This window comes from Castor canadensis, chromosome 2 (genome assembly GCF_047511655.1).
Source record: "Castor canadensis chromosome 2, mCasCan1.hap1v2, whole genome shotgun sequence".
NCBI lineage: Eukaryota > Metazoa > Chordata > Mammalia > Rodentia > Castoridae > Castor > Castor canadensis.
This window is the reverse complement of record NC_133387.1, coordinates 41,622,639-41,650,138: the sequence shown is the minus strand read 5'-3', so window position 1 is coordinate 41,650,138 and position 27,500 is coordinate 41,622,639. Positions and strand designations below refer to the sequence as shown.

Sequence of the window (27,500 nt, the reverse complement as noted above, 5' to 3'; positions counted from 1 at the left end):
CATAAAGTTACATTGCCAAAGTGATTCCATTCAAAACCCTATTGCTGGCATCTCACATACCTATAATGATTCAGACTGGTTGGTAATACTGTTATTTTCTCTACTGATGTGTAAATCACAGATAGTGTTGAGTTTAAAGAAACAAAGCACAAGCCAGGCAGTGGTGGCTTGTGCCTGTAATCATAGCTACATGGAAGGCTGAAATTAGGAGGATAGCAGTTTGAGGCTAGCCTGCACAAATAGTTTGTGAGACCTCATCTCCAAAACAACCAGAGCAAAATGTACTGGAGGTGTGACTTAAGCAGTAGAGCACCTGCTTTGCAAGAGAGAACCCCTAAGTTCAAATCCAGGTCCCACTGGGCGCCAGTGGCACATGCCTATAATCCTAGCTACCCAGGAGACAGAGACCAGGAAGCTTGCAGTTTGAAGCCAGCCTGGGCAAATACTGATCCTATCTCAAAAAACAGCACAAAAAAAACACTGATGGAGTGGATCAAGTGGTAGGGTACCTGCCTAGCAAGTGTGACCCCGAGTTCAAACCCCAGTACCATCAAAATAAATAAGTACCCCATTCCCACCAGAGAGAGAGACAAGGACAGATAGACAGAAAAAGCACATAAAGGAAGCCTTCTCCAGCTTAATAATTAGGCAACGAAACATAGAAAACAAAAATATAAGCCTTGATTTACATTATTTAATAAAGTCAATTCATTAAACAGAGCTCAAAAGTTATTTAATTCAGTTGAATTTGGGTTTTATAAAATGAAGAGATACAAGGTGATACGTTTGGTGATAACTGAATTATTATTATCTGGAGATACTTAAGAAATTGCTGTTCATGCTTTAACTCAGTGAAGGCAGGGGTAATACCTTTTACTTTGGTTAATGAAAATGAAAGTTCTTAGGTCATACATCAGAAGCAAAAGACTGCCTTGTACTTGGATGTTGCTGAAGGAACATGTATGATGATATGAGCTACAAATTGTAAAATGAAATATTTTCTGGACTCATTATTTATACTTTGAAGGTCACCATTTAATATTAAACACAAGACGCATTTCATTCCTGCACTGGCAGACATTATGATGTCACTTCATTTATTCACTGTGTTCCACAGGAACATGATGTGAGTTATGAGGCCACCACTTTGAATCGAAATTGTAGAAGATTGTAAGCATTCTACAGCCTGACATGCCCATGCTTCCTATTTCTGACCTGACTGATCTTCACATAACATATAGTGGTAAAAGTAATTGGAAAATTGACAGACCTGTCAAGAAAGTATGCTAGATGGGACCAAAATGCCATGCTGGAGCACATAAAGTGTCATAGATGTTAAATTTATTGTTTTTTATCAAAGAGTGAAGTAAAAATATCTGGTTCATCCCCTACAAAGAACACTTTTCAGTAGCAGCTATTTATAATTCTTAGGGCATTGATAAATTGGTTGCATCTAAAACATAGCCTAGAAATTTTAGTTAAAGTGTAGAATAAAACAGCACATACTATACACATTTAAAAATTACATAATCTTATGTATTTATAATATTTTCCTTAGTATTTTTGGAATCACATTAGTTCAAAATTTTACAGATAAAATACAGTTAAAATGTGTTAAGTACAGCTAACAATCTACCCTAAGTTTATATTTTAATGTTTTCTAAAATTTATTTCACAGGAAGATGAAAATGAAGCTGAAAGAAAAAATGTATCTCAGGAACTCAGCATGGAACAGAAAAATCCAAAGAAATAAGGAATTTTCTGTAGTGTTTTGAAAAGTTTGCAACTTATGTAGTAGCAGATAAAATTTCTGATTTGTAAAATGTTAAATTGTACAATCTAATTTGCAAACATGTTCTCAATAAAGTCATTGAAGCAGGAGCTTGCATTTGGAATTCGTATAGTTTTTAGAGCAATTTAACTTTGATTTAAAAGCTGGACCTTTGAAATATTTTTTTAAAGAAGGAAAATTCTTTACTAAATTTGAGACCACAGGATTTTCTTTTGTCTGTAACCTAAGTGTTAACACATCTAGATGACCTAAAAGAGAATTCTGAGTCTTTTTTTTTCTTACTATTCTTTGTTGTATTCTTCAAGGGCCTTTCCAGAGCTCCATTTATCAATATAAAGAAAAAAACAATTTAGTTCAAAGTGAACAGAATGCGTGTACATGAAAACACTTAAAACCATCCAGTGCTGTAAGATGAAATATCATTTTCTGATTTCATTAATTTATGTGTCACATGATGCTCTAGAATTGCAGGGAAAGATAGAAAAGAATGACAGTTTAACATTCTCTATTGCAGAGGTGGTGCCATGATTTTTAGTTTATAAAATATTTACTAAGGACCTACTATATCAGGACACACTTTTCTCAGCTATTTCAAGAACAATTTCTGCATGTATTTCTTTGGCTTAGGAATTTTCCAAAATTCCTCTGATCCTTATCTGTATTACAGTTCAAAGTAACCAACCATTTTATCCTCCCTAGTTCTAATTTCTAAGCTATCATTGCCAACTACAGCAGGTACCATGAATCTACTTGCTTTTTGCAGAGCCAACTGGTTTGGGCAGATGTCTTTGTTTGATTATTGAAGCCAGAGCTTCTTAAAATGAGAGGCAGAATTTTGGGAGGTGTGTAAGAGAATGCCAGCATAAAGCTGCTTCCCTGTGAGCATGGAATCAGTGTATTTGCCTGGAGCCATATTTTTATCACATGCATCTGACAAGCTCAGTAATTGTGTGACAGTTGGACATGCTGGCACCTGTGATACAATAGGCTGAAATGGGGAAAAACTACAAACAGGTGAAGCAAGATAGTCACTGAAGAATACTCACCTCTAATAATCTAACTGTGGAGATCAGGAAAGCAACTGCACTTCACAGAACAGACACCCTGGAAGAATTTTGGAGCAAAGATTTGTGTCAGAGAAAAGGTGGCTGAGAAGACACTTCAGAGTCTACAGAGCAGAGGGCCTTTGCAGTGAACATATGCAAAAAATTAATGTGGCTATTTTCCCCACATCAATTTATTTGAAAATACCCACTTTCACACAGATCGGTATTACATCAGTAATGTCACCTAAAAAGAAGCAAGACATGATTTCTGTCATAGCTAGCACTATTATGTTGCAGGAGCTATGCCAAATGTTTATTTAGCATGCATGACACCACAGAATTATCCTTGTATAAGTTTGACACTATTGCTTTTGCCATTTTAGGAATGATCTGAGGCCTAGCCTGGGAAAAAAAATCAGCCACAGTTATGTAATTTGTAATTAGCAAAGAAAAAGTTCAAACCCAAACATTCTTACTCTAGAATACCACATTTCATCATTTTGTGATACCACACCTCTGTGGTATCACAAAGATACTGTGATATCACAAAGATCCATTATCTTTCCTAAAAATGCACACAGTCTTTCTCAATTCCTCATTCATCTCTGCTGCCTCTCCTTTAATTCTCTCCTCCAACTTCTTAGCTATACTTCAATTCATTTTTAAGACTTTGGTTTAAGTGAAATATAGGAAACCATTATAATTACCATTCTGGTTGCTCCAAAACATGGAAAAAAAAAAAAAGCTGAGTAATTTTCTAAAGGAAATTTAGGATGATTCTCTTCATAAAATAAGGGGTGTGTAACTTGGAAAAAGTTTTTTTAAAAACTTTTTCTAAGTTCCTGCTTAAGATAGAACAAAGCATCTATTAAAGCATCTGTTGCTTCTCTATGAGTTTTCAAGAAATCTTTGGCCAAAATTTTTAATAGACTTCATTCAGTCCTTGGTGTTCTGTGATCTGCTCTCTTGGTGCCTGCATTTCTAAAATGAGCAGTTAAAGGTGAAAGACACAGTGACACCTGGCTCCCTAAGGGCATTTTAAGTACTTCTATTTAAGTGATATCATTAACCACTTAAAATGCTTTAAGTTCTCCTTTTTCAAAAGTTTTTCAAAGTTACACATCCTTTATTTTATGAAGTAAGTAATAGAATCATCCTAAATTTCCTTTAGGAAAATTACTCAGCTTTTTAAGAACTGTGCCTTCATCTCTATGTACATATGTTTAAGTCTCACACCACTGCAAGGAAATTACATGATATCATCTTAAGTCCATAACTTTATTTAAATCCAAATTATGCATAGTATGTGTTTTTATATTATATAGAATATATTACATAATAGCTTAGGCTGCCATAACAAAATACCCAAGGCTGTGTGTCTTAAAACACAGAAATTTATTTTCTCAGTTTTGGAAACTTACAAATCCCAGATCAGTCGCCAGAATGGGGGACGGCCTCTCTCTCCAGCTTGCATAAGGTCATCATCTTCCTGCCACCTCTATGGCCTTTCCTTGCTGTATGCATACATGGGGGTGGGGGGGTGTAACCTCAAGGGTCTTATAGGAACACCAACCCTATTGGATGAGAGCCCCTTAACCTTAATATTAGTTCCTTACTCTAAATAGAGCCATACTGGGTGTTAGGGCTTCAACATGTGAATTTAGGCAGTGGTAGGAGGGAAGGAACACATTTAGTCCATAACACAAAACCCAAGTACTTATGCTATAAAAATTCTAATCTAGGTTGTGGCAACATAGATTATACATAGTTAGGAAAAGTTCTCATAAAGGTTAATAATGGGTGTATGATCTATGTAAGCTGATTTCTAAAGAAGGTAAACCACTATACAACCAAAAGCAACCTATTTTGTTTATCTCTTTTCCCCTATTAACTCATTTCTTTGCCCACACAACCACCATTAAGGCAGCCTGAAGAATATCTAGAGAATAAGAATTCCTTTATAATTCTCGATGCCTGTAAAATCTACCCTCTCTACAGAATTTCATTCTCATGAAGAGAGTTGTTTCTTCTTATCTTCCAAGAATTTAAAAATAAAATGAGTGGCAATCAGTATGTGTCTCTATCACACTTAGAAACGATTAAAAAAAAAAAAAAACCTTCAGGATAACAGTCTCCAGGTCTAGGGAACGAACAGCAGTAACAAGAAAGGCCATTGCACCACAACATTGTCAAATGGAAACTGCTGGCCACTAAGATTGCCAAGTTCTTAAATTCATTCAACCAAACTTTATTGGAATCACTGTGCTGTCAGTAGGCATTCAATGACAAGACATATTCTATTTTCTGTAAGTGTTTTGAGCTTGTTAATAATTCTTAAGGAAAGGATCCTGTAATTTTTCTTTGCTCTGGGCTTGTGAGCACAGAGCAGATACTACTAACATATTTTTTAACTCTTTAGATCAGTTAAGTACAATTTACATAAAATGCACACTTTTTTTTTCTGTATTAGAACTGAACTCATTGCCTCCTCACACTTGCTAGGCAGACACTCTACCACTTGAGCCATACCGTCAACCCCTCCTGCTTTGGTTATTCTTGAGATAGGGTCTTGCTTTATGCTCAGGCATGTACCACTGCACCCAGCCATTGGTTGAGATGGGGTCTTCCAAACTTTTTGCCTGGGCTGTCCTGGAACCACAATTCTCCTGAGCCCTGCCTCTGGAGTAATTAGAATTACAGGCTTCAGCCACAGCCCCCTATTTAAAATGCACCCATTTTAAATGTGCAGTTTAGTAAATTTTGATATGTATATATGCAGGTAACCACTTCAATCAAGATATAGAGCATTAGGAGAGTTTGATTTCTGTGAACTGTTGAAAGTCCCTGTCAAAACTGCTTTCAGTGAATGGTCTTAAATTTGTCCTTCTGCACCAAGAAGAGCTACTTGGAAGATTTGAAGATATGGCTGCAGGCCTTGACTCAAGTATGTGACATTGAAAGTCCATTGGTTTGGGACCAGCTCTCCTCCCATGTCCCTGAACCCAGGAGACTCCAGTCCCACTTGTACCAAGAACAGCTAGATCCCTTCATCATGGGTGCTCCCTCAAGAATCATGAGCCTTATCATCCCACCTCCACCCTACATGTTTCCTCAGTTTACCTTGGTGCACCTAACGCAAAGAATTTTAAAATACAAGAACATTATTAAACTTGAGAGAAAGAAAAAAAAACTTAAAAGATATAGGGCATTTCCATCACTCAAAGTTCTGTCAGTTTTGCAATCACACACCTCTATAACAGCCACTGGTCTACCTTCTTTCTTGATTAGTTTTTGCCTGTTCTAAAACTTCATGCAAATAGAATCATATCGTATGTATCTGTTATGCCTGGCTTCCTTCTCTCAGCATAATGTTATTGCATAAACATTTGATTTGTTCACATTTATTCTGAGTATTTTTTCATCATGTAAATGTACAACAGTTTGCGTATCCATCCTGTTGATGGGCATTTGAGCAGACAAGGAATAGTAGATATACAAATAGTCAACAAGCACATGAGAACATATTCAACATCATTAGTTATCAGGAAAAGGCAAAGAGTAACCAGTATACAGCAAGTAACAAGTCTATAATGTATTATCCAATATAGTCACCACTGGCTGCATACAGCTGTTAAACACTTGAAATGTGACTAGTCCACATTGAGATGTGCTATAAGAATAAAATACCAGATTTTGGAGCTAAAATATAAAAAAAATATAAAATTTCTCAATATTTTATATTCTGATTACAGGTTGAAATACTATTTTAAATAGATTTGGTTAAATTATTCTTTTTTTTTTTTTTTTTTTTACAATTGCCTGAGATTTCTCCCTAGAAATAACCACAGGGTGAAGGAAAAGAAGGGGTCCTAAGCAGGGCCCCGAACTGGAGGCATGAATTTGTCCAGGCTTAGGTGGCTGAATGTTGTCAGGCAGAGTTCTGAGGAGGAGGGAGGGAGCTGTGATGAAAAGAGTTCCAGAATTCCACTAAATTATTCTACTAAAATAAATTTCAGAACAATAAAATTTCAACTGTTTTCACTTTAAGTTGTAGTTAAATAGAAAATTTGAATTCACATAGGTGGATCCTATTGTATTTGCACTGAACAGTGCTTCCGGGCTGTAGTGGGCTATAATTTTAAGTCTGATACTGAAATATTAACCAGGTTATAAAGCAACTGGGAGTCTAAGATTGTTGGCAGAAATACAAAATAGTACATCATTTTGGAAAAGGATTTGGCGATCTTTTATGAAGTTAAATATAGCCTTAGTTTGTGATCTAATAATGACAAGAGAAATGAAAAACAAATGATGCTTATACAAAGCTTTATACATGGATATTTTTAACATCTTTATTCATAATAGCTCCAAATATGAGCCAATTATCTTTTTCTTTAAATAAAAGTCACAGTTCATACTGCCTATTCTTTTCAGGAATATTTGTCATACTAATCTGTACAGTATGGGTCACAAAATTAGGGTGTCATCCTTATATCTGTAAAACAGTATAAAATTTAGAAATAATCAGTCTACAAAAATGCTAATGAAAGACTAAAAATAGATTGAAATATAAAAAATTTATAAATGTGACACTTAAAAAAATGTCAGTATACCTTATTTGAAAACTTTCATTGTAATTAAAGCTTTTTAAAAGATTTCATGTTCAGTTTTAGGAATTTTTTTAATGAACTTTTCAGTTAAAAATATATTTAGCTGGGTGTCAGTGGCTCTTTCCTATAATTCTAGCTAGTTGGGAGGCTGATATCGGGAGGGTTGCAGTTTGAGGACAGCCTGGACAAAACGTTCATGAAACCCCATGTCAATCAATAGTTGGACATGGTGGCTTGCACTTGTCATCCCAAACTACTCAGGAGGCTGAGATCAGGAGGATCACAGTTCTAGGCCAGTGTGGGTATAAAGTTTGCATAAGGTGGCTTGCACCTGTCATCCCAAGTACCATGGGAAGCATACAACAGGAGGACTGCAATCCAGGCTGACCTGGCCAAGAGCAAAACCCTCTCTCCAAATTTACCAGAGCAAAAATTGTGTCTCACACAGTATAGTGCCTACCTAGGAAGCATAAAGCCCTGAATTCAAACCCCAATACCACCAAAAAATAAAAATTTACATTGTGACTATATCTGCTAGTAAATTCTATCCATTTTCTTTCGATCAGAAAGTTTGAATGAAAGGGAAAGCAGTGGTGTGCACCCAGCAGCCCAATTTTTAAATATCTGAGACTGATTTGAGTTGTGTTTCCTTACACACCATGTCATAGTGATTTTTCATTTGTAACATTCTGATCATACAGATGAAATGAGGTGAGTCTAGGTAATTTTGTTTCTCTAATAATTTTTGAAAAATAGCTATTATTCATGTTGTGTATATGTATTCTTTCTGCAAAACAATCACTAATGATTTTCCTCTGTGCTTAATCAATTGGAATATTTGATACATCTATATTCTCCTACATCCACTATAATTTGTCTCCTTTTCCCCAGATGTAACAAACTGTCTTTAGATTGAAAGTGTACAACACAAAAAAAGAGATGCATCTCTCACATGGCTACATCAGATTTATTCCAAAGCTTATTGAAAAAGAAGAAATGAATTCAATTAATTGCTTTGACATTTCCACAGTGCCTAGGGTTCCTGAGACCTCTACCTATTTCTATTGGTTGGGTGCTAACATTGCTTGGAACTGCAGCAAATATTCCTGATATTGAGCTAAATAAGATTTGCTCTGAATGGAGAAAGTTGATTAGAAAACTACTCCACTGCACATTATCTCAAGAAAACAACTTTTTACATAGCCACGAATGAGCAAATTTCTTCTCCATCACAGACCATCCTGAGCAATCAGAGCAGGTAATAAATTTCTCCCCATGGTGAATTCAATGTGGAGTCCATGGCTTTGTTATCTGGAAAGAAAGTTAAGTGCTATCAGCAGCAGTATAACTCTGATTTGTTTTAGAAAAACTATTAATTTCCCAGTTACAAAGTCAAGTAAGAGAAACCCTTTAAAACTGTTGAGCCATGAAAGCCATTTTCCTTAAGGACTTTAAATTTGGGAACACACTCGAAATTTATAGCTTTGATGAGATATTCTTTGCCCTGCAGTCAGGATGAGAGCTAGATCATTGGTTTCCCAGCATGACGCCTATGTGTTCTGGTGTGCACTGGATTTCATTAGGCTCATAATAACACAGCCAACATCACATTGATGTTTGAAAGGTTCACTTGTGTCTCTTAGTTTACATCTTTCATTTACACCTACAGATGGTTAGTATCTCACACTAGAAAATATGATGTACTCTGCTTATACTGATACTGGCAGTGGAGTAAAAATAATCACCATTTTCACATCTGTGTTGTTTCAAACACAAAGAAAGATATGGTTTCTAGCAACAATGCATAATTGTATTAAAGATATGTGTAAATCTGAATATATTAACCTTCCTAGTGGATATATTAGAAGCAAAAAATGTATCTTCATCATGCAGCTCAGTTCCAACTATTATTTTTAACACTGAATCTAATTTGAAAGATTACAATTAGTATTGAATCTAATTTGTAAGATTATTGGTGCTTTTAAAGATAGATACACTCTGTGGGGACATTCAGATTTCAAACCAGTGAGCAAGGTGGCTTTTTAAGTAGTACCTAACGATCAGAAAGAGGTAATCACCCCTGCAGGAGCCTGTCATTCTGTGTTCCATGAAGAAATAACATGTAGTGGAGCTCTGAAGAAGGAAACCTATTATTTGCAAAATATCATTATTATTTTTGACATTAGGCAATGAAATTCTTTGATTAAGGAATCTAATTCTGTAAGCTATGTCCTTGAACTGTGGATATATTTGAAGGGTTTTTTTTCTCTATAAGTTCACAATCTCTCTACCATTTCTTATTTATTATTATCAACAATTTCACAATACACAAAACTAGAGAGTGTAATGAATTCCCAAGAAGTGAGATTCAGCAATTGTTTTTTTTGGGGGGGCAGGCCTGTTTTATTTACCTATCTTCTTTTTCCTGTTTCTACTGGATGATCTTTAAGCAGATCCCAGACTACTATCCTTTTTAATATATCTGTTTTTCTGTTCTTACCAATTAATTTGTGATTGGATATATTTAATAAACATTTTTCTATGGAGGACACACATTTTGCTTTGTTTTTAATAATGTGTGGCAGGCAGTAGGTAATTTGACAGTGGAAGATTGGATAACAGTACATTCTGTCTCATGCACTTCAGAGTGCATTTTTAGTGAGACTCGAAAGAAGATATTTGTTTTGATTTTTTTAATGGTGATTATATAAGAAGCAGAAATTACACAGATTCACAGTTCATATTCGCATTTTTACACCTTAGGCAGAAAAATCGAACTAATCAGAGCTGCAAATCATGAAGAACACATTCCAATCCCCAGAGAATTATTGAACCGAGATAGCTTTCTGATTAAACTAACAAGGGACAAAACTGGTACATTCAGCCATGCCTTCAAAACTGTTATCTTGTTAGTAAAAATTAAATTAACAAGTGGAACATCTGCTCAGGGTTAGGATTCTTTCTCCTAGGGAATTTTTTGTTAAAGACTATGTCTTTTTGGCATGCATTGATTGGGGATTTATATTTAATTGTATCTAGTTCTGACAGTCAGGAATAGTCTTACAGAAAGTGTTTTAGTAGAATGCTTGCCTTCAGCATCTCTAGACATCTGAGCTTCTTTCATCCCAGCTCAGTATACTTTCCCTAGGGAAAAATTTCTGTTCAGAACCTTTCTTTCACACCTGCATTTTTCTTAGTCTCCTCCAAAATCAAGCTGTCCATGCCATTCCCTTTAAAATGCAGAATCTCCCATAGAGCTCCATATCCTCTTTTCATTTATATAGCACAAGAAAACAGCTGAATAATACGATGAGTGAATTCTTCATGAGTGTATTAGTCAAGATAGATTAGCATGTGCTGTGAAAACAATCCAAAAAATCTCAGTGGCTCAAACCAACAAAAATATACATCTCATTCTCTATCACTGCTGAGATAGAACAGGTGTCTCTTTTTGGCAGTTCTTAGAGAGCTGTCTTATGGTCTCACATGTTCATATTGCATCTTCACCATTGGCGTGTTCTTTGCTGAGAGCAGTGGGAAAAGGAGAAGAGGTTGAAGAAGAATCAACTCACACCTCCTAATTACTTCTGACTCTGTATGGCATCATTTCCAATTGCATTTCTAGTGCTGAGAAATCAGTGACTCATTTGCTTGTTTTTTGTTTGTTTGTTTTTGAGACAGGTTTTTGTTATGTAGCCCAGGCTACTGCCTCTACCTCCACAGTACTGGGATTACAAGTGTGTACCACCATGCCCAGCTCTATTTTTAATATAAAAACTATTAAAACTGTTGCATTTAGATATTTTGTTCATTTTTAGTTGTTTTACATGGTGTAAGGTAAAAGCCCAACTTTTTTCTTTTTTCTATGAATATCTAGATTTCTCATCAATATTCATTGCAAGGCAGGCTCCTTATTCTTTACCAATTGCTTCTGCCTTAGTCCTTAAGGACTTTGTCAAACCTCCTACAGTCTTAGGGAATAATTGGATAGTGCTGCTTTCTTTGCTTCTCTTTAGCTGCAGCCATTGTAGTTGTGACTTACTGGATTACTGTGTTTCACACCTCTTGCTTCACTTCTCTGCTACACAACCTCATACCTGAACCCAGGTGAGTCAGCCACTGCAATTCAGTAACATAATAGTATAAAGCCCACTTCTTTCTTCTTTCTTTCTTTCTCCTCCCTTCCTCCCTCTCTCCCTTTCTTCCTTCTTTCCATTTTTCTTTCTTTCTTTTTTCTTTTGGCAGTGCTGGGGTTTGAACTCAGGGCTTCAAAGTTTGTAAGGAAGGTGTTCTGTCACTTGAACCATACCTCCACCACTTTTTGCTCTGTATATTTTGGAGATAGAGTCTTGCTTTTTGCCCAGGGTGGCATGTACCTCAGTCTTCCTGTTTTATGCTTCCCAACGTAGCTGGGATGACAGGTATGTGCCACCATGCCCAGCTTTTTTTTTTCTGTTGAGATAGGGTCTCGCTAACTTTTTGCCTAGGTTGGCCTTGAGACTCAATCCTCTCAATCTCAGCCTCCTAGGTAGCTAGGACTACAGGCATGAGTCACAAGTGTAAAGCTTACAGCCCATTTTCAAGTTAAAGTCCAGCTTCATTTGCAACAGACCAATGTCATACTTTAAAGATCTAATTGACTTCTCTGTGTGCATCTCACCTGGCTCAGAACCCAAAGAAAATGAGTAGTGAGGTAGTGATGAGGCTTACTCAAAACCTTAAGCAGGTTTTTAATAAAGATTAGAGATTATATTATGTATATATATAAAATCAGTACATATATGTATATATAAATGTATAAAATTGTCATGATTAAATAACTCAAAAATAATATTTTAGTCTGCCTTTGAAGGCATGCAATTTTATCAGAAGTAGTAGTGTAAGTAGTTTTTCAAAGAAACAAAATGGCCTTAGCAAGTATAAAGAGTTTTCAAAGGTTAAAGCCTATTGAGCATGTCTGGATCCAGGAAAGTACAGGGCAAACCAAGTGCAGGTAGGCCAAGACCTTCTGGTGAAAGGTTTTGGGTTTTGCCAAGGCACTTGGATTTACATCTGCAGAATTGGAAACGTTAAAATCACATGCAGCTGAGGAAATAGCTGTGGTGGATGTGCAGCATTGTAAATTGTAAATTTGGCAGCATTAATGCTGCCAAACTGTATACATAACGGGTTAAAATCACAAATTTTATGTTATATATTTTTTATCACAAGTTAAAAGAATCAATGACGGAGTATACTGAAAACCATTGACTTATACACTTTAAATGGATAAATTGCACAATATATGAATTATATTTTAATAGTGCTGCTTGCAAAAAATATAAGCCTTAAAAGTTAAAACCACATGGGCATCTTTTAAAACACTGATACTCAGGCTCCATCCTCTGGTGAGTTAAGTCAGGAGGTGGGCTGAGCGTCCCACACCTTGTCACATGCTCCAGGTGACTCTAGCATGCAGTGACTGTGCAGAATCACTACTGCAGGCAATAAGAAACCAGTGGAGAATTTTAATCAGGGGATAGCATGATTACATTTGCATTTCAGGAAATCTACTCTGTCAATTATGCAGAACACGGGTCCTCCAGATCTTTGAGGAGAGACATAAATGATGCTAGAGACTTTATTTAGTAGTCAAAACCTGAAAATAATGCAAATGTTCAGCTGGCAAATGGACACATGTCCTCTGGTGCATTCATACAATGGGGCGGTCAGCAGCAGAAGTTCCACCACCTTGCCCACTTCAACTCTCCTTGCAGAGGCAGAAACTGTCTTGTTTCGTGTTAGGCTTGCTTGTCTGCCGCTTGGTCACACTTTCCTATTACCCTCAGCGATATCGCTCTCCAGTTGTTACCCAAACCAGAAGCCTCATTCATTTCTCCCTCATTTCTAAAACCTATGATTTAGATACAACAAAATTCAAATTTCTCACCACCAGAAGACAGGAAACAGTTGCATCGTGCTCCAAAATTCCCTAGTGTCCTGTTGTAGCCAGCTGTCAATGCCTCCTCCCCACAACCTCTGGCAATCATTAATCCTCTTTTCACAGTAGGGTTTAAATGGAATCATACAGTACGTAGCTTTTCGAATGGGGCTTCTTTTACTTAAAATAAATCCCCCATATTGTTACATATACCAAAGATTTTTCATTTTTATTGTTGAGTAGTGTACCTGTTTAGAACAGTAGATGTATCAATAGTGATACGAGATGTATGAGTTTGCTATCCGTGCTCCAGCAGAGAGACCTTCGAGTGGTACAAATAAAGTTGCTATAAATATTCATGTAAGGATCTTTTTGAGGACATCATTTTCATTTCTCTTGAGTGTGCCTATGAGTGGGATTCCTGGGTCAGAGAGTAAATGTAGATTTAACTTTGTAACCAAGGTTTGCTAAAGTGACTGTAACATTTTACGCTTTCACCATCAATGCACGAGGGCTACCACAGCTCTACATCGCCACATCCTCAACAGGTTGGTTTGGTTTGGTTTTGTGCTTCGCCATTCAAATGGGTATGTGAGGGTTTTTCCCCTTATAGTTTTAGTTTGCAATTCTGTAATGACCAGTGAACATTTTTGCATGTGCCTATTTGTCATCTATATATAATTTCTGCCTAAATGTTTGTTCAAATCTTTTGTCTGCTTTTCTCTCAGGTCATTTTCAAAGTCACTTTTTTGAGGCCCCCCATTGCGTTTTCCTATGACTGAGGCAGTCAGTTGCTCTTCAATTAAAATCATTAGTTTCTTTTTCTCCCATGTAATGAATGAAGCCATTCTCTCACAAAGTTCACATTTCCCAACTCCCTTCTTCCTCGAAGGAAGGACTCTGGCCTTCAAATGTGCTGCTCTGGATGACTCAGATGTTCCTGTCAATGCACACAGCTCCACACTCATTTAGCTGAAGGGGTATCTTGCATTGCCATTTATTCCCCTTTTCCCCCAAATACTCTTTTTCCTGTTCTGTCTCCCATTTCATGTTGGAGTTTGTTCAAGCGTGTGGAAATCTTTGCCTGCCTGCTCACATATTTGGTTTAGCAGCTGTGCATGTGTAGGAAGCTGGTAGGCTGCTGAGCTCCTGCAAGAGGCTTTGATAGCAACATCCTCCAGATGTTAGGATCTCTGATTGTTTTTTGTGAAGCTGGCCATTTCTTCCAGGAAGCATGCCTGGAATTGTGTGTCTCCAGGCAGTATGATGGGGTTGGGAGCTAGGGCTGTCGTGGAGGTCTCTTCACGCACACACTCACTCACATTCCCTGTGGTCAGTAGGGAGTGTCTCCCTCTGTTCTTAGAAGAAACTGGTGTCCCTTGGTCTGGAGCCTTTCCAGAGAAAGTTCAGCAGAGAATGAACTCCCATTAGCTGGAGGGACGCTCACCTGACTGTGATGTTCCTTGCTCATTCATTTTCACTTTCATTCTTCATGCTAGTGTCTCCTAATGCCTGCTGGCTCTGGTTCTTGAATTTTCATGGAGTATCTGATCCTCATCCCCTCTGCTGGTACCTGGGTCTCAGCTTCCTCTGCTTACTTAAGTCAATTACCACTTATCACTATTTCCTACTGTTGCAAAGTTCCTCTATTTTTCTCTTCGTCCCTGTGATTTTTAAATCCTATATTTATGTATTTATTTGCAGTGCTGGGGATTGAACTCAGGCCTTTACACACTTTACTCAGGCAAGTGCTTTACCACTGAGACACATCCCAGACTACCCTCTTTATTTCTGGACTGCAGTTTAACTGGGTCTTGGAGAAGGAGCAGAAAGAAACGTAAGTTCTGTATCTTTAAAATAAAAATCAAGCTTAATTTTAAATATAAAAAGAGGATTGTGAAAATTCTCAGAGTTTATTTGTAAGGAATAAAAATCTCCTTGAGCCTCTTTAAATCATAAGGAGAGAGTTGATGAGTGAGCAGGCATTGCCCTCTGTAGTCTTCCAGCTATTTATTTCCTTTTTAATAGGATATAATTAAAATGTCTAGAAATATAACTCTAGAAATGGAAAGCACCTATTTATTAACAAATATTTAAGAATCAATCAAACAAAATGGACCATCTCTAATCACTAAACATAATTTGAGGGGAAAATACCAATTTGGGATTTGGGCTGGACATGGTGGCACATGCTTGTAATCCCAGCTACTCAGGAGGCAGAGATCAGGAGCATCACAGGTCAAAGCCAGCCTGGGCAAAAAGTTAGTGAGACCTTCATATCAATAGACAAGGCAGGAGTGGTGGGTCATGACTGTAATCTCAGCTATGCAGAGAATGGGGAGAGGATGATCAAGGTCTGAGGCTTGTATGGGCAGAAAGTGCAAAACCCTATCTAAAAAATAATTAAATTTAAAAAGTGCATAGCCTAAGTTGTAAAGTGCCAGCCTAGCAGGTAGAAGGCCCTGTGTTCAAATCCCAGTACTGCCAAAAAAATAGAGAAAAAAGAGAGATCTATTTCCTTCTTTCCCTCTCTGTGAACCTCTTTTTCTGAAACTCCTCAGCATATAATTTCTACATGAAGTATAACAAGCCCTGTGAGCATCTACTGATTCTAATTTTTCAGTCACATGTTCCCCAAATCTCATCAGCCAAGGACAGAGAGTGTTAGGGTCTGCACAGTGACAGCTGGGCCCTTGGAAGAAGGTATTTTTCCCAAACCAGAATCACAAAGACTTATCTCTGAAGATTAAAGGAACAGTGGGCAGAATGGTGGTACATTATAGATAACTTATTTTCTCAGAAGTTCCGAATTTATGGAATATCTCTTCTGTCTCATCATGTATAATTTTATTAAAACATTTTACTCCTGAATGAGCTGAAAATATAATAGAATTGTAAAAAAGGTCCTGCTCTGGGTGGGCACCTGGGAGAAGGGGGATGGTGAATGGAGGGGATAAAGGAGGGTGAATATGGTTGATGTACTTATATATGTATGTGAAATAAAGCAATGGAACCTGTTGTAATTGTGGGGGAGTGGGGACAGGGAGGGAGATGGTGGGGGTGAACTTAAGCATACATGTAAGCATATGTGGAAATGTCACAATGAATTCCCCCTGTACACCTGATATATGCTAATATAATGCTTTAAAAAAGAAAAGAAAAAATATATATTATAATCTAGTAATAAGAAAAGAAAAGCTCATGATAAAGGCCATGTGAGTCAGAGAAGCTTGCTGTGGAAATGGTACTGAATCATGAAGACTAGGACAGTCCACAGAGGTCCTGAATGAGAAGGCGGCAAGGTACAAGGTCTACGCCTGGAAGCCCCAGCTCCATGACTAATGCTCAGAGCAAAATCTGAGATGTAATGCACCCAGAGCAATGTTGAGATGAAAAATTTAGAGCCAAACCACTAATGGGTTAAAAATACAAATGAGACTGTCTACACGTGAAGAAAGAGTCTTACTGAAAACTAGGCCCAAATAGCAGAAAATAGAAAAGAGGAGTCAAAAAATCAGTGTAGAATTTGATGTTACTTTAGGGCTGTTGTAGCTTTAGAATAATATTACTTAGCCTAAGAATCGTATTTTACAATGACAGAATTCATGTTGATCAGGACGCTAATGCTGATACAAACCTATGCGTGAAATGCTCTCACAGAATCTTTAACCACTTACTTTTTAAATAGACAAAAATCAAGAATCAGGCTATTTCTAAAACTTTGAGAAAAGAAAAGATAGGCACAGATTAACTCTAAGTATTCTAAACACATTCTAGGAAGATATATTTTTCTGGTTTGTAAAGGTTTGCTTTTCTTTTTCTGCAGTTCAATGAACAGACAAAATGTCAAAGGGAGATTTCAGGTCACAGTACCCATAGTTTATATATAGTATATTATAAAATACAATAGCTCCCAGCTTCCCTTAAAATGATTAAAACAAAATACCTCCATTAACAAAACCCTCTTGCTCTGTACTCATTCTGCACCTGTTCTATGTCTTTTTCCTCTTGGTTTAATGCATCATGATCTACAAATCACATTTACCCTCTGAGGAGCTGAGTGGAGGGACAGTATTGGGAGGCATGAAGAGGAACTAGCTCTCTGAGCTCATGGGAGAGATACCTGCAGAACAGGATCCTTCTTCTAGAAACCACCAGAGGCAGGCCCTGCTCTTTGGTGGCCTGTGGCCTGGGAGAGGGGCTGGAGGGCACTATTGTCACTTCTGGTTCCTTTTAACAGAAGGGCTCAAATAAACACCCAAAGCCTTGTGTGTCTTTGTCAGGCAAGCATACTTCCTATACAGCCCAATTCCAGATCTTCCTTGTATTTTACTGGCTTTTCTACCTCAGGCTTAAGCTGGGTGAATGGAGGAGTTTTCTGCTCAGGATTATCCTGATGCCTCAAGGAAAAAAGAATGAACTCCCCCTGAGGGCTAAAGAAGGCTGGTTAATGGTGTATTACTCAACACTGCTTAGTTTGTCTTCTCCAGCAAGGCTGAGACTATTTTTTTCCTCTGAAAGTGTGTACGTCAAACCACTAACCAGGAGAGTCTATGGGACAGAGTCAGGTCCCCTGGTATTTTAATTTTTGTTAATTGATTTTAAAATAAATAAATTCAGGATCATGCTTATTATGGGAGAGAAGTGCCTCAGCCACTTTACAAACACACAATCCCTAAGTGCTCATTGAAGTTTAGTTTTGCTGGACTGAGTAGGTCACAATAGAGGTCACAATAATACACAAATCTCTAAGTAAGGCAATCCAGCAAACTCTTAAGGCTGCCCCAGTCAAAGAGAAAGCTGACCAGACATTCCTGGATTGTAGAAGATTTATATTTCAAAGGGACAAAGAAAGGATTTATACATTTTCCAAAGTACTTTGCTTAAAGGAGGTCAGGGCCCATGGCTAGGATTTAGCTAGAAGAAACAGTAAATTCTTTAGCAATGTTGAGCTTTCTCAGGCAAGTAGTTAAAGCAGCCCATAGTCCTCACCCTAGAGACACAGCCTTGAGTGGATAGAAGCCATGCTAGAGTGTTTTCGAGTTTCTTAGTCTGGGCCGTTTAGACTTCTCAGTTCTCAACTCTGCACTTAATATCTCCTGGTACTTATGCCTTTGTTAAATCCCTATCTCTGAGTGTATACAAAACCTATCATGTGCTTCTAGCCAACTTATTATGATAAAAAATGAAAGAGTCAACATAGCACATTTGTGCAATTATGTAAGAAGGTAATTTCAACTTGTGAGGTGACTTTTTATGGTTTGAGTATTGTGCCCTCCCCAAATTCTTAAGTTGAAATTTTAATGCCCACAGTGATGGCATTAGGAAGTGGAGTCTTTGGGAAGTTCATGAAAATGGGTGCCCAAATAAAAGAGGCCCCAGAGAGCTGCCTTGACCTTTCCACTAGCTGGGGACACGGTGAGAAGGCACTATTCATGAGCCAGAAAGCAGGCTCTCAGCAGACATTGAATCTTCTGGGGACCTTGATCTTTGACTCTTCAGCCTCAAAAACTGTAAGAAATCAATTTCTGTAATTTATAAGCCACACAGTGGCTTATAAACTGTTTATATGGATTTATGGATTATGAACAGTTTATAAACCAAACAGACAAAGACAAAATTTTGCTCATTTGTTGGCTTTAATGAAAGATCATCCAAGTGACAAGGAAATGAAGGGGGCTGTTAGAACAGAGGATGGCCTACAGGTCACAGACAGCCAGAAACCAAGACTTTCAGTCCTACAGCTATATAACTGCAAGGAAGCAAATTCTGCCAATAATCTGATTGAGGAGTGAATTTTTTTCCAGTCAAACATTCAGATGTGATGCTGCCCTGAGGTGGTACATTGATCACAGTCCTGAAGAGGACCAAACTAAGTCATACTCAGACTCCTGACCCATATACACTGTGAGATAATAAATGTGTGTTGTTTTTAGCTAAGTTTATGGCAATTTGTATACAGCAATAGATCACTAAAACAGTTGGTGTTTGTATGGAAGCACATTCAATTGAACACTATTCTTATATCATGCTTCATTAGAAAAAAAAAGTTTCATATCCAAATCTATTAGTGAAATGTTGCATTTTATATCCTCCACATTGTTAGAGAGGCACATATTCTGAGAAATACAATGAGGAAACTTTGTTGAATCAGAGTTGCCCCAATTTTTTTCCATTATGGAGCTGTTAGACTTTTTGTCACTGTTACAAAATAGTTGACATGAACAATTTAAGGAAAGACATTTATTTTGGTTTATGGTTGTCTGGCTCCATTGTTTTTAGGCCTGTGGCAAGGCAGAAACATCTTGGAGGAAGGGTGTGGTGGAAGAGAGTCACTCACCTCATAGCAGCCAGGAAAAAAAAGAGGAGTAACAGGAAGGGTCCAGGGTCAGGATATACCCATCAAAGGTATACCTCCAGTGACCCATTTCCTCTCTCATTCTAAGTCCCACTTTCCACAGTTCTACTTCCCAATAGTCTATTCAAATTTTGAATCCATCAGTCCCTCAATGGATTATATCTTTCATTAGGACAGGGGCCTTATGATCTAATCAGCTCTAGAAACACCCTCACAGACACCCCAAGGGTGGCTTTACTAAACTTTCAATCCAATTAAATTGAGAGTCAAGATTAACCACCATAGGAACCCAGCACCATTTTTGATTTTTTAACTTCTACTAATATATAAGACCTGTGACTGGTTTTCCTATGATCATACCCCAAAGTAGTAGTTGCCAAAAGCAGTAGCCTTAAAGCTAGGGAACACATCCTCACCCCCAAAGTAATTTGCCAGAGACTACTCCTGGAGAGGAACCTACAGGTTGATTTTCCACTTCTCCTTACAAAAAAAGGTATCCCTCCTGTCCATCCCCAAAAAAACTGTAGATAAGAATTGAAAGGATAATTTGAAATGCTAGAGTCCATGTTGGAAAGTGAAAGACTCTAAAACTGAGTATCAAATCCTTTCACAAACCTAATTTCCTATTCCTTACTTTCACATCGAAGAAGATCTCATAGGCAATCTTTGGAAAACACAGTCTGGCACTACTAGGTAAATAAATGTGTAATTGAAAGTCTCCTCATAATTAGTTAAGAAAAAATGAATTATGTCCAAACATTCAGCCAGGTATCTCCCCAGTACTGTAAAATCTAAAGTCCTAAACTTCTGTTGCTAAAGGTTGTGCGAGTGTGGTAGCCAGTCGTGAAGAAAGAGGCTTTAAAAGTCTGGGGGTTCGTGCATACACTGAGATAATTTTTTTGAAAAATAGAAAAGGATCAGGGAACCCAATTCAATGTCAAATGTGTTGACCCTGAATCCTCACAACCAGTCTAAAAGTGAAGTGAATTATTATCCATATTTTATAAGAATAGGAAATTACAGTTTAATGAGTACAAAACTAGAATTTGAATCAAGATTTGGGGCTCCAAGACTAGTGTGCTTTTCATGTCATAGTATTAAATGAGACTTCCCCACTACAGCAGGAAGGCAACAAACAAAACTGTTTTCCTTTGCCTTCTAAGACAACACTTCAGGTTCTTTTTATGAAATTTTTACCTCTCAAACAGGGTCTGCAGTGCAGTAGATTGAACCTAAGTCCTTGAGATGTAAGCTGTTCAATTGCATTCTTAACCTATAAACATAATGCCAGGTCTTTTTTTTTTAAGCCCATGAGAGGTCTATAAAAAGACTGATGAGATTTTGTTTCCATTTCTAAAGTATATTTGATGGTTACACAGCACACGAATAAGTTAAATAAGATATCTAATGTGAATGCCTGATTGTCTCTGAAGGAAATACACCAGGAAAGAACAATGATAAGAGAAATTGTGATTCCCCCAGGAATACCTCATAAAAGATTTTAAACAGAAGCATGTATAATCTATCAATGCAAATTTATTCTTTATATGTAACCTATTCCCTAAAGAAATAAAGATGGTTTATGAAATATATACAACAAAACAAAAAGAAATAAACATAAATAAATAAAGGAAGGAACAGGTAACATATAAACTCCAAGACTGGAGAGTGGTGGAATGCAGACAGGTAGGTCCTACTGAGTTGTTAAAGTCAAGTTGCAAATTTGGCCCTGAGCTTCCTGGAGGCAAAGCAGCTAGAAATTAATGGGTAGACTAATATATTTTGATATGTTATCAGTAGGAAAAATGTATTTCTCATTAGTTGCCTAATTCTCTAATACTTCATACTAAATGTCCTTTGCAGATAAAGTTTAAATATGGAAATTTTAGTGCAAAATAAAGAGATTGCTAATTAGAAGGAAATCTATAAAGAAATATGTTTACGGAAGTGTTTCTCATGAAAACCAATGAATTAAAAAATCATATTATGATTAGGACAAGGGTTTCAAAGTGTTCCCAGGTTAATCTGGAAAAAATAACCAAAAGCCTGCTGCTTTGAAGGTTTAATCCAAGATTCTTATCCAACCTCTTTGTTGAACAAATCTTGCAAATAAGGCTTTCTCAGAAGATTCACAGCATTTTCTGTGGGAGCTTGAAATGTCAGCAAAACAGGCTTTCTAATGATATTATGCAAGCAGAGAATCCTAACAGTTGGGGTGGGGGTGGAAGTGGAAGATAGTAAAATTGTTTCATTACCTTAATTTTATGCTATAGTACATAACAGCCTGTCTGGCAGTGATGATAGACATAACTTAAAGAGAAGAAAACAATAAATAAACCAAAGAAAGAAAATAAGATAGCTTAACAAAAGCCAGCCACACAAAACCTCAACAATTAATGATGTTACTGGACATGTTTCAAAAGTCTAGAATTATGACTTTCATAGAGATAAAAAATGCATGTTACGGATTTATTTAACTCATTGTTAGCAAGGGAATCAGACAGATGTTATAACTGGTTCAAAGGAGAATCTAGAGGATAGATAAATTTATAGATCAGGAATATTGAAATGAATTTTCAAATGAAACCATAGTAGTTTTTTAAAGGAAAAGGGCTGACACTCCACCAGACAATTCGTTTGCATGTCCGTAGAAATAACTCAAAGGTAATGAAAGGTTAGAATCAGATAACTCGGAAAGGTGTCTCTAAGCAACTCAGGGATTTCAATTGGAGATGTATTGGATAATAGTTACCTATTTGCTCATTCTGAATTCCCTAAGTAAATACAACCTCCATCCTGGACACCTCACTGGTACTAGCAATGCCCACTTTGGGAGCATTTTAAAACAAATAATTTTCTTTCTCATACTTCCTTGGATCCATAAATGGAACACTGACCTTCAGTCTACTGGTGTCAGAGAGAGGCTACCTATTCACCAAATTTGTTCCCAGCATTCCTTGCAGTCAGGGCTGGCAACGTGGCTGTATTCTGGTCAGTTATGTGAGTAGCAGTGATTGCACCAGTTCCAGGCCCATGCCTCCTTTCCTGTCCCTGCAGTCAGATGCAGAGGTGGAGGTGGAGATGGAGAGCTATTTCAAAAGGAGACTGGATCCCCAAATGACCACAAGCTTTTGGTCTGAGAAATGAGCATGCATTAAGCCTTTGAGTTTTGTGATTTATTTGATTTGTTTACAATAGCACCTTGCATTGCCTTAAAAATAGACATGCCAAATTTCTTTTGAATTTAAGATAAGCAATATATTCACATTGCTTATACTCAAACTGATCTAAAAGGTGTACATTGACAATCTATTTACCACCTCATCTCTGCCTACCCTGCTCTGAACTCTTTCACTCCAGCTCTATAGTGAACTACTTTAATAATTTATTGGATTTCTTCTAAAGTTTCTTTATACATGCAATACAAAAGTACATACAAATAATATATCAAAGTATATTCTTTTCTTCTCTTCCTATCCTAGAGGTGACATGCTACTTCAACTTTTTTGTATCTTGCTTCTTCAACATAACAAAATATCGTGATGACCTTTCTATTGTGTTATATAAGAGCCTCCTCACTCTTTTGTTGTTGCCTAGTGATTCATTGGATAGGCTACTATAGATTATTTATTAGTCACTTATTGCTGGATACTTTTCAATACATCTTTTTGAAGGAAGATGATGTAACTGGAGTAAAGTAGTGTCAGTTCAGGATGTAAGCCCAGTCCTAGGTGATTGCAAACCATAGGCACTGTTCCACCTTCTTCACAAAAGACAGCTACCTGAAAAAGTATTCCTTAATTGTCAAAGATAACAATATATAACACATGTAGGGAGAACCAGGTGAATAAAATAAAGTGGGGATGAGGTTGAGTGGAATAGCCTTACTCACAGCAGGTGGCAGGAGAAGGTTGCAGTCACCTCATTTGGCTATCTCCATTTCTTATTTGTGTCCATAGAACATTAGAACTGTAATTGAACCCCAATGCATGTTACGGATTTATTTAATGCATGTTACGGATTTATTTAACTCATTGTTAGCAAGGGAATCAGACAGATGTTATAACTGGTTCAAAGGAGATTTCTCATGAAAAATCATTTTGAGACCATCACTAATTTACAGGTTAAAAACTTTTGAGTTTTTAGTCCTCATTGTAGAAAGAACAAAAAAGGTACCAATTTTATTGCCAATTTAAAGTTATTTAACTCTTGGCCTCCATTCTCACTTATTTCTCTGCCTCCTGTACATTTTCTCTTTGGTGTCTTAGACTACACTAGCATCTTCATTTCCTGTTTCTCCTAGATTCAATTTCAAGGAGAAGGAAACATCCCCTAAAAGCAGGAACCAAGTCCTGTTGTTTCTGTTCCCAGTGTCCCTCACACTGGGCAATGTGGAAGTCATAATTTGAACACAGATTTGTGTGATTCTGAATGTGAAGCTCTGAATGTTCTCCTGTGCAGTATAAATTAGTTAGTGAGAATGACTCAGTTATATAGACTGTTCCTTCCTCCGTGGTTCCCACCAGCCTTATTAATAATGAAGCACATTGAGAACAAACAAGTTACAGCATCAATCCTGGAAAAAGCTGGGAATTGGGCACTGTAGTGCAATCGAAGATTTTACAATATGGGAAGATTCCCAGAGATTAGTTTGTCTACTTATCTTCTTTCACAGATGAGGACGTTGTGTTAAAGAGGCTGTGCCATGCTCAAGGGCACACACAGAAGAAGCCACAGAGATTTGATCTCCCATGTCCATTACCTTATTCATTGCGTTTCATGCCTCACTTTCACAATGTTGTACAATTAACCATGTTTTAACTACTCTTAACATAGCAGTATATTAATGGGATGTTTTTGACCTGCCTCAGTAGTTCCTGGTTTAACTTAGTAAGAGAAATCATTCATGACTGAAACCTTGCTGCCTGAGGGCAGTACTGTAGGGCTGGTGCTGTTTTGGAAGCAATGCTGAAATTCTTGAATAGGAGTAAGAGCAAATCAGCTGTCTGAGCTGAGCTGGAGCTTGGCTGCATATGCTGTGAGGATGCCCCACCTCTCAGTGCCATCCTCCCCGAGCATCTGGGCCACTGCTGATTCCAAATCCTGGGTCAGTGTTGCAGGCACATGAGTGCACCCCCCAGGGAATAAAAGGGGATAAAGACATCTACTTTTTTTCATTTGGTGCTCAGCCCCATTTTTCCACCTCTCCATAGATGGGTTACCCATAATGTTGACCTATACAGACTTCATCCTGTCAGAACTTGTTAAATTTGAAGCACCACAAATCTTGATTAACAAAAAATGAGTAAAAGTTATTGTGACACTCCATCTTTGGAAAGAAGTATGGAGTGTGGAGGTGGGTCCTTATCTTTACCTCTACTTTTAGGTTCAGATTCAATTTCATCTATTATCCTTGGGGCTGATTGGGCAAGAAGCATAGTTGGCTCATAACAAACAAAGGTGATGACACTGACTTTATCAAGGAATTACCCTCCCTCCATTTTACAGAGTTTGGAGCAAGATTCTCAACCATTTCTGACCACATGATCCTATGCTTGTGAGCTGTGAGTATCTTTGCACACGTAGTGAGCCTCTAAACAATGATGAAAGCAGAACATGGAGCCACATTCCATGCCCTGAAGGCCCTGCAGCATCCCTGGTGCCTGACACTCCTCCTTTGTGAGCCAAATGATCATTTTCCAAGAAAACCTTTGTTTATCCTATGCAAAATAAAGACCCTTGATTATATACTAGACTCCCAAGAGTTTGTTTTATAAACTAGGTTGTCAATTTTTTAATTTATGCAAAGAAATAACTCCCAAGTGGCTTGGAATGTTACTGTAGGTTGGTTTGCTCCTTCTCTTCCCTAGAGGACAGCCTATGTAGGAAACAAAATTATGATGAAAAGGTTGCTTTACAAGTGCAGTGTCAAGATAAAAGGAAGAGGACAATCTTAAGGGGCACTTTGATAATCCATGGCACTTCAGGGGCATAATGCCTGCTAAGTTGGGCAGAACAATTTTGCCAGTAAACAAGGCCCCCATTCCCTTACAAAAACTCTTAGAGCCATGCTGGCAAATTCTTCTTTCTAACATTTCACTTAAATATTTGTCAGCCATCAAATGATGCTGATGCCTTCATTAAATATCATGTAGTTTTATACATCTGTGACCTTGCCTATTACCCTTACCAACTTTCTCCCTACCCAAAGCCCTTCACTTCCACCTATCATTTTCACTTTCAGATTATAGAGTTCCTCCATATTTCCTAGGACTTGACAGCATATACCAATTCCTCCATGAGGCATTCTTGTTTTTTCCCAAATCAGAGTTTAATTCCACCCCTCCTTATATCCCCCTTTAGGAACAACTTGCTTTGTTAGTGACACAAGCTGCATGTATATGGTGTCTCCTAGATAATGAGGTCCTTGAGGTTAGCTGTTTAATCCTTTCCATTCTTTTTGACATTCAGTTTCTAACATAAACCAGGGCAAATCATACTTTGTAGTGTACGTTCAGTGTTTCAGGTGTTAGCATGAATCATTGCAGTTTATTTTTAATTAGTTACAGAATATTATTATTATTGCTTAGGATTTTTTAGTGTAATGTTTGACAGCAAATCAAATAACTTTCAAGAGTTTGTCATGACAACTTCAGAAGCAGACTTAAACAATGAAATGATAGGGACAAAGCAGAGGCTTGAGGACAGCTGATCCAAGGGTCTTGGGCATCCCTGAAATTTTCTCTCAGTCTTTTGTCTCTGCATCCTCTCTACATTCCTCTGAAGACCTGCTTCTTTCTTAAATTGTGAAAGGTGAGTGCTGTGAGCTTAGAGATTCATGTTGTACAATGTTAGCTACTACTGACAAGGAACTAAAAAGTCCCAAGCTTGAGATGGAAAATTCCTAAAGAATTATATAGTTTTTGAGGTACATGGTGGCACTGGCACTGATTCCTCACTTCTCACTGAATCTTTGTTGTTTGACTATGAAGTTCTCCTCACAAAGTACCAACTACACATTCTGCTTCTTGTCTTCATGCTTGGATGACATGGAAATATCAGTGTGCTGATTCTGAGTCCAGCCTCAGGAGGCCTCTTCTGCTTCTGCCTGTTCTCTGAGAAGAACATGCCCGGGTCAGCTCTCAGGTCCTAGCAGGGCATAAGACACAAGAGAAGCAGAGCTGGCCTGATAGGTCCAGGCTGCATTTGCTGACCCCTGTTGACTCAGTTGCATGAGTGAGCTCAGCCAAGACCTTCAGAGCCACACAACTGAGCCCGGCTGCTACTCATCTGACCCCCAGACTGGGGAGAATAAATGATTGCTGTTTTCAGGCATGAGTGGTTAATTCAGAATTTGTGTGGCAATAGCTAATGCAAATGGAATCTCAGCTTTTCGACTTTCTATGTGACCCTGGGCAAGGTAGTCATCTGTATTTCACTCTCCACCTCTGTATTTTGGGAATAGTAACCATACCTACATTGGAGAATAGTTGTGAGAACAAGAGGAGTTAAATTGTAAACTGTCTGGCATAGATCACTAATATTATCAGTTATTACTAATATTGCTACTCTCTCACATGCCCACTTCAATCATGGCCATGCAGGTGGGAGAGTCCTGGGGACTAGGCTTGCTTGGGCAGGTGAGCATCCTTAGGTCCACACAGTGTAGACTGGGTGGCGGTGGGGGAGGCTGTAAGAAGAGAGCAGATGCCATTTAGAAAAATGGCTGGTATGGTGGAAGAAATATTCCCCAGGAATAATTCCACATTAAGAT

General features: G+C 37.7%; 1 protein-coding gene across 13 annotated transcripts in view; it reads left to right on the top strand.

Annotated features, from left to right (window-relative positions):
- Phf14 (PHD finger protein 14) overlaps positions 1 to 27,500 on the top strand; it is a 229,686-nt gene that overhangs the window by 187,496 nt on the left and 14,690 nt on the right. For 9 of the 13 annotated variants that reach the window (XM_074064656.1, XM_074064654.1, XM_074064663.1 and 6 more), the window contains one exon: positions 1,679 to 1,881. The exons of 2 other annotated variants lie outside the window; for them this stretch is intronic. In XM_074064656.1, coding sequence (XP_073920757.1) covers positions 1,679 to 1,686 — 8 coding nt within the window. In that variant the 3' untranslated portion in view covers positions 1,687 to 1,881. Of the gene's footprint in view, positions 1 to 1,678; positions 1,882 to 5,617; positions 5,657 to 27,500 lie in introns of those variants that run through there. 2 more of the 13 variants (XM_074064667.1, XM_074064666.1) reach the window with 1 other exon arrangement.